Genomic DNA, 8,237 nt, shown 5'->3' on the forward strand with positions numbered 1-8,237 from the left:
GACGTGCGGATCGTCAACGGAGAGCAAACTCGACGCGAGCATTCTAGGGAGGCACTCCATCGCCACCGTGAAGAACCCAGTTTTAAACAAAGGGGAAAACCAAATTCGTTTTACTCTCTTTTGTAATCAAGTTGTAATTGAGATCAAAGAAATCCAAGTCAATTTTCTTTATTCTCTTCTTTGCAATTTTTCCTACATACAGTTAGAAACTATCCTTTAGGTTTAAGATTTATTTTCATAAAACCCCCTATAAAAGCATGAACCACGATTTTCAATCGCAAAAATATTCTCCTGCATAATTTTGTCCACTTATGTGAAAATTACAATTAACGCTTGTTAGGAGGGGCTTTGTGGTATAATCTTAAAGTTAAAAAGGGTTTGCTGATAAAATCCTGCATTTAAAGGAATTTTCTTATAACCTCTACAACAGGGTTTTTTGATATTTTGGTTGTTATGGGCTATCTGACAATCATCCAGAGTTGAGGCTTTTTTTTTTCCTGAACTTAACCAACTTTTATGCACATTTCAACTATTTGCAGACCATTTTGGTTGATTGCAACTACAACTGTTATTTAAAAACTCTTTGCATACAATTGTTATCATATAAAGTTTATTTATGGTTTTATGATTCAGTTTTTTTTTTATCATTTGAACGGAAAATTGTAATTGCATGCATTTGTTATGGGTTTCAAGTTTTCCCCCTTCTGTTTTGTTGCAATTTAGTGTTATAACTTAAATCTTATTTGCGGTTCAAAAAGATTGCAACTGAGATGACGTTCAAATCCGTGCAACTTGTCTTACTACTAGTGAAGATGTATTATGACTACGATTGCAACTACATTTATTAATTGCTCTGAAATAAAAGGCTGCGTCCAATATATTCAAGCTGCAACTCTTGAGTTTAGACTACGACATATATCTCCTATTGATGGTGGAGTGTCAGTATCAATCCTCAAATTAACAAATCAAAAGAACCTAAATAAAACTGTGGGTTTAGACTTGAGAACTAAGCTTGACTGGGTTATTACTTATCTAATATATTAATCTATTGCAAATCTCAATAAGAAACTTGAAATTCTCACGACAATTTGATGATATCTCGTGGCTAGTGTCATTAATTTCTCTGGTTTAGTATTTTACTAGATTTGTTATGCCTAAAACATTCCTCTACCAGTAGGAACTTAAGGTATAAGGTGTTATCAATCCCTTACAAGAACGCAATGTCATTGATATTTAATTAATAAATTTATCATGTATATTAAAATTGAATAAAAGAGGTATATTTATCTTAGTCCAATGGGATAAAGACCATTCTAGTAGACTATTTTATATGTAATCATTAGACCAAAAGATAAGCAGATAAAACTTGTAGTTTTACCATCCTTTATTAATTAGGGTGTTGTCCATTATTCTCTTAATTACGTATGATAGATACAATTTTAAATATTTATAAAAAAAAACTAAAGATAACTGTTTTCACATGGAAACTAGGTCAATGATGTTTGGCAGTCGATCTGAAGTGTGAAAGTCAAGTTCGAAAAAAACTGATAGTTTGCAAATAAGTTGTTCTTGAAAGTAAAGAAAAGAAAACTAATATATCAATATTATCCATCAATTATCGTTATGTTTATACTTTTAGTGATTTCAGTTATTTGATAATTAAAAAAGTGAAAAGGAAATATAGATATCATGATAAAACTAATCCTTCAATATTATTTTCTTTAAAATTTTCATTTTTGAGGAACCCCTTCCCCCATCCCTCTCAGCCTAATTGCGCACTCCACCATTAAAGATGAGAACCTCTAGGTATGATATCAGGATCACACTTAATACACAAAGTAATTGTTTAGAACAAGTCCTTGGAACAAAACCTCGTAAATTTATCGAAAACTAATCGTCCAAAAAACTAAAAAAAAAATCAGATTAGATTATCAAATTGTTGAATCCATCTCAATCCTTAAAGAGAGACGCATGGACCCGAAACCTACAAAAATGTCCAACCCAAATTCTAAGTTGTTAGGTGGCATATAGGTTAGGCCACATTAGAATAGAGAAAAGTGGTAATTAAGTTTCACAAAAATCCCCGAAAAACCTGGGTTTGTTGCATGAAACCCCTTGAAGTTTATAAATCCTACAAAACCCTCCTAAACTTCTATCGTGTTTTTCCACCATGACTGACGCTAGTAATTTGAACGTGTCACATGCTCCTCTCATGACCAACAAGAACAAGTTTCTCCTCACCAAATAAAATTCGGTTTTTCTATAGAGTGCCATGTGCACTATATAATAGAAGAGAGAGATAGAGAGAAATGAATAGCTCATAAGCCCTCATGATTTGTATTAATTTTTGTACCTAATTCATTTCTCTCTATCTCTCTCCTCTCTTATAGAGTGCCCATGGACACTCTATAGAAAAACCGAATAAAATTTTGTCAATACTTTTAATTCTCATCCCTCTATTTTTGAAAGACTACTTTAAATATTTTGTTTTAACTCTGTTAGTGATTAACCCTCAAAGTGTAGAAGTACAAATTAACTCTAGTGGAACAGTTTATATGTGAGCTGACTGTTTTGATCTATACAGAGGAAAATAAGAAGTAGAACAATCCGATTCGCACGTGTGATGCTCTGCTCTGTATTAATTATTCATGGGGCTCCGTGGAAACTCTCAAATCCAAGGAGGGTTTTAGGATTTACAAAGTCACAGTGGTTTAGGCAAATTTCCTTAAAGCTCAGGGGGTGTTCGTAAAATGTTCCCAAAAAAAAAAGGAAAACGACTAAAAGTACCATCTGTCTTCCAATCAAAATTGGCTTCAAATTCCTTGCATCATTCTGCACGAGAATTAGCCGATCACTCCGTGTTGAAAATTGAGAAGGTTGGTTGCTCGGAAACAAAGTCGTTTCCTCCAAAAATAAACAAATAAAATAGTTAACTAAATTAAAAAATTATTAACACCCCCGCAAATTTTCTCAAGCCGTGCCGTCCCGGGCGTTACACGCAACAAAATTATAACTATTAAAAAACACGTTCTTTGACTCTGATCACCTGCGGTAACAATAAGGAAACCTCACCGTAGGAAGAAAATTCCCTATCTTCAAGAAAAATTCTACAGAAGTCTCCGAATTCTAAGCCTCAAAAATAGGATTCAACCCCATTCGTGCGCTCTCATTTACTGTATCCTCGTGCATTTGTCCCCTTCTCCAATTTCTATTAATAATATATCAATAATGTGTTTTGTGTGATCCAAAGGCTAAAAAACAAGTTACTTCAAAGCTTAGCTAACCTTCACTTCCCTCCACCAACAAGTTTCATTGCTTTTCTTCATGTCCAAAGCTCTCCTCGTCGAAACTCTTTGAATTGCAATGGACTCAGCATCAACGAAGGCAATAAGCCCTTTCGCAAGCCCGAACACTGGAGCTTTGCTCAAGAAGAAGATAATAGCATGGTAACTCCTTTATAGTACATAAACAAGAAATAAGCTTCTCTATTTGTTCATAGCTTTAAGCAAAATTTTCCTTTTTTTCCCGGTTCTTTTAGGAGCTTGGAGACCGGCTTGCCAGCATCAATCCATGTCAGTGTTGGTGGCAAAATCTTCAGCCTTCATAAGGTAATAAAAATAAGCTTTTAGACTACTGACCGATAAATTTTTGAGTTACATGATATTTAACCTACTGTTTTGTGCAGTTACCTCTGGTATCAAAGAGTGGATACTTCAAAAGAAAACTAGTCGATTTGTCTTCTGTCGAGCTTCCAGAGAATTTTCCAGGAGGTTCGGAGACGTTCGAAATGGTTGCACTTTTCTGCTACAATTCCTCATTCCCTTTTGACCCTTTTAACATCGGAGCACTCCGATGTGCATCGAAGATTCTCGAGATGACTGGAGATTTTTCCTTGTGTGAGAGGACAGACTTATACATAAACCAAGTAGTGCTTCAGAGCTGGGATGATACTTTAATAGTACTCCAAAAATGCCAGACTTTGCTTCCATGGGCTGAGGAGCTTTTAATTGTGAGTAGATGTGTTGAGTCTCTAGCTTTTATGGCTTGTATGGAGATTTTAGACCCTGAGCATAAGAAAGATTGGCCTGTAACGTCTCTTCAGGCCTTAACAGGTCACAATTGGAGCTCCGAATTGGTGAAGGAGATGGCAGGTCGAGACCTGTGGATTAAAGATCTAATAGCTTTACCATTCGTATTCTTCCAGAGAATTATAAGTTCGTTGAGGAGGCAAGGTATGAAGGAGAAATATGTGAGTCCCTTAGTTGTGTTCTATGCAAATAAATGGGTGCTGTCAGAGAAGACTCATAAATTTTGGGAGAATTCTGATTTAAAAGATGAATATAATGATGTTAATAGTAGAATTTCAGAGATTTTACAAGGAATCCTTGAGCTTCTTCCCATGGGCGAAAAAGGTAGTAGAGTGATCCCTGCATCATTCTATTTCTCTTTGTTATCACGATCGATGAGCCTGAAAGTGAGCAATGAGAGCAACATAAAGTTACAGAATGAAATTGCATCTCTTTTACACTTAGCACAGGTTGAAGACTTTCTCTTACCTGAAAAAAGTGTTGATTTTATTACCTCCACCCCAGAATTTGAAGCAATGAAAAAAATAGTGATGATCAACATGGCCGCTAAGAATGAAGAAGGCTACGTTGTAGCAGAATTATGGGATAGATATCTTTGCCAAATTGCTATGGATCCAAAGCTTGAGCCAGCAAGATTCATGGAACTCATTGAAATTATACCGATGGCCGACAGAGAAACACATGATCATCTATACAAAGCATTAGACACCTACTTAATGGTAAAATTTTAAACATAATTCTAAATTTCTTACCTCTTTCAATTCTTCCCAAAATGTTGTTGAACTGAGATACTGCTATTTTTCTTAGGAACATCCGCAATTGTCAAGTGAAGAAAAAACATCTGTATGTAAATACCTCAATTGTCAGAAATTATCGCAAGACATATGCATTGAAGCAGTACAAAATGAGCAAATGCCACTGAGACTAATAGTTCAAGCACTGTTTGTTCAGCAATTACACACTCACCAAGCATTCAAGGAGTGCTCAGATTCTTTCAGGTATATTCACTGTGGAGAATTCTCTGGAAGTCTTTCAAGCTCAAGATGTCAAATTCCCAGAAGCCAGAATCTTGAAGAAAGCCCATTTGAGAGGGCAACAAATATAGGCCCACCTCTAGGGTCTTTTCTGCAAAAAGATAGTTCAACAAAAAGATCAGATTTCAGTAAAGAAGATTACGAGTCCACGAGCTTTAGGCTTCAGGCTCTAGAACAGGAGCTTGTGTCAATTAAGCAAAGCCTAATGAAAAATGTACCCAAGGGTACTGATAGCATGAGCTTTAGAGTGATTGGATTAGAGGGGAAAACTGTCGTTAAAAAAAGAAAATCACTTCGCCACGTTAATAGTTGTATCAGTTTGAGTTGGGCTTCTCAGAGGAAATATGCAAGTAGAATATTGAAGATTTTGAGGAAAATAAATATGTTAGGGAATGGGAAATCTAAGATTAAGAAAGCTGCTTCTGGTGTTTCAAGCACCTCGCTTGCTTGTGAAGGCAAACCCCTGCAACAAATGTACAACAGTTAAAACTGATAAATAGAAAAGGAATGCATGTTTTGTATCAAAACAGTTAGTAATTTGATTCCTGATCTCCCAATATATATAAGCAAATTACTGTGTAGATATGCTTGTAATACATGCTAGATCTCCTTTTTTTTTTGGGTGTGTGCATGTGAAAGGTTCTGTGATTTAGAATGTTTCAGAAACTAGCTGGAAGAATTTTCCATTTTCATGGCTGAAATGCCTGTCACTTCATAATCTAAACGAATAATATTATCTTTCTTAGAAAAGAACAAGGGCAAATTTTGCTGTTTCGGTAATATTTAAAAGCAATAAACGTGGATGGCACCAATCAGTCTAAAACGTTATGAATTAGAAATATATTGCAGGTATATAAATCAAGTTCACAGAATAGAGCAAGAGAAGCATCATAAATATTTAAAACTTCCTTGCAGCCTTCCCAAGTAGAAACAACCAGTTTGGATATTGTTCACTCATAAACCAGAAGTTGCTTCATAAAACTTAAAACAGTATCTCATCAAAAAAAAGGGCGAACAAATGAAGTTTGTATATACATACCTGACCTACGACACCCCACTCAACAACATCTTGTCACAAAGCTCTTCCACTGGTAGTCTCCCTCTTTTACATATCCGTTAATCACGCTTTTAACCAAGACCGCCTATTTAGTTTTAACACTTCATTCAAAAAAGTTATGTCAGCTTGTTCACCTTTCTTACATTATTTCTGCAAAAATGTCCTTGCTTCATCCACTATAAATTTCATACATAACCATTCTAGAACTCCAAAAGTCAAAGCACCAGATGTAAATCCTGAATTGAGTATTCTCAGTAAACTTATAAGTCCATAACATCATTAAACATCCTGATATCTCCTCCAAAAACCTTGGGGTTTTTGCTACTCTATTTTCCTTAAGGAGAGCAGAGCACTTCCTGAACACAGCTGTACCTCACCATTCCTTAATATGTGAGCATGCAAACTTTACCTTATTCACTGCAGGCAGTGCCTTCATCGTTATAAAAAGCATGCATGGCTTTGTATCCTTAAAGAACAAATTAGTTGCCATTTCATAGAAACACTCTCGAACCAAGATATCTGAAACCACATTATAAGATCAAAGGGTGGGAACACAGTCAAAACACTTTGGTCATTTCGACAAGAACCCCGAGTGCAGCCCCAGCCAACCCAGATTTCCCATATCTACTAATGTAAATATGAACAAAGGATCTGTTATAACAATGCCTTACTCTGTAGATCGCTAGTCTGATTCGATTGGGGGCACGACAACTAATGGCTTCAAGATCACAGATTTGAATAATTTTCTACAGTTGTTTTGAGTTGTGTAGAAGAGCAGAACAGGGGCAAAGGTATAAATTTTTTTGTCGGAGAAGGTAGCAAGAAGTGATCTTTTTATAATAACCTCATACAGAAAACATTTCTTAAAGAGGAAAAACACCAGGATTGGTAAACTACAAATTACTTTTGCTACACATTTAGTGGTAAGGGATGTGTGCATCTGAAAATAAAATCATAAAACTACAACGTTATAGCCATCAACAATCAAACTACCAAGCTCATGATTGGGAATGTTTGATATTTGGTGTTACAAGTCTACAACCATATCAAATTTCATCTGAATTTTGCTCTTTCAATAGATGAAAATTGTTTGTAACAATTGAATAGTAGTAACCAAGATAGATTGATGGTAAAGTTGGCATCCACAAATATGACGAGATGAATTGAAATTTTTGTCCATACAACTTAACCATTAATCTAAAGCAAATACAATATTTAGGTGTCCATATAGTTCTTAAGAACAGTAAGTACAAGTGACAACATGAAAGGATAAAAGAGTACCAATAGTACTGTAAAAGCTCAAGCAAGGAATTACAAACTTGATTAAGGAGCTACTGTCTCAGAGTAAACTTCGAGTAATTCCTTCTTAGATTCCAAGACAAGCCTTGCAGCTTCAATAACAACTTGCCCATTTACATAATGCTGTCTACATACAGGCATATAAACCTCAGCTCCCCCGATGAGTTCCGTTTCCATTTGTTCAGTCTTCCTCAGGGTAAAGTGAGCAGGACGACCACATAGCTCACACCGTGCTGTCAACTTCGTCACAGAATCAGCCAGGGGAACAATATCAAGCACTGAACCAAACCTTCTCCTGTTAAAGATAGATATTATAAGAGACTTCCAAGTTCTTGAAAAGAGGTGTGCATAATAATATATCATGCGACTACTTGAGCAGCCAAAAGGTTATGATAATAATTTTTGCTTCCAAATGGTGGGGCACTATACTCGCTACAAATGTGCTAGGTTAGATATTTAGAATGATTAAAAGTTATATTGCATTCAGAGTTATGAACTGAGCTTACTGAACCAATAAAACCCTTTCGTCTAAAAGTTGAAGGGGATATTTCTTTGTTTTACTTTTCTACCCTTTGTTAAGATTTGTTATTTTAATCTCAACCATATACTACCATCAGTTAGGGTTTGAGGGCAATTTGGGAAAAAGTAGGGCCAAATTTCATCCTTCCATGTTCTTTTCCCCCCTGCTTTACCATTTGTGGTCTTTCCCTCTTTCTCCTGGGTTTAAGGGTATTTCCGAAATATAGTTTCCAAGATAAT

At 35.6% G+C, this 8,237-nt stretch overlaps 2 protein-coding genes across 3 annotated transcripts in view; one reads left to right on the forward strand and one right to left on the reverse strand.

The window, feature by feature from the left end:
• Positions 2,662-6,316, forward strand: LOC109834459 (BTB/POZ domain-containing protein At5g48130). 2 transcript variants are annotated; one of them, XM_020402479.1, is made up of 5 exons: positions 2,663-3,446; positions 3,539-3,608; positions 3,686-4,474; positions 4,562-4,807; positions 4,896-6,315. In XM_020402479.1, exons 1-5 carry the CDS (start codon positions 3,364-3,366, stop codon positions 5,607-5,609), a joined length of 1,902 nt encoding a protein of 633 aa, XP_020258068.1. In that variant the 5' UTR covers positions 2,663-3,363; the 3' UTR covers positions 5,610-6,315. The 2 variants fall into 2 exon arrangements, with proteins under 2 accessions (XP_020258067.1, XP_020258068.1); XM_020402478.1 differs by having other exon boundaries at positions 2,662-3,446; positions 3,686-4,807; positions 4,896-6,316.
• LOC109834460 (thymidine kinase-like) overlaps positions 7,339-8,237 on the reverse strand; it is a 5,841-nt gene continuing 4,942 nt past the window's right edge. Inside the window, exon 4 of the mRNA XM_020402480.1 lies at positions 7,339-7,773. Within this exon, the coding sequence (XP_020258069.1) occupies positions 7,503-7,773 (271 nt within the window). The 3' untranslated portion in view covers positions 7,339-7,502. The remainder of the gene's footprint in view (positions 7,774-8,237) is intronic.

The sequence above is a fragment of the Asparagus officinalis genome, chromosome 3 (genome assembly GCF_001876935.1).
Source record: "Asparagus officinalis chromosome 3, Aspof.V1, whole genome shotgun sequence".
NCBI lineage: Eukaryota > Viridiplantae > Streptophyta > Magnoliopsida > Asparagales > Asparagaceae > Asparagus > Asparagus officinalis.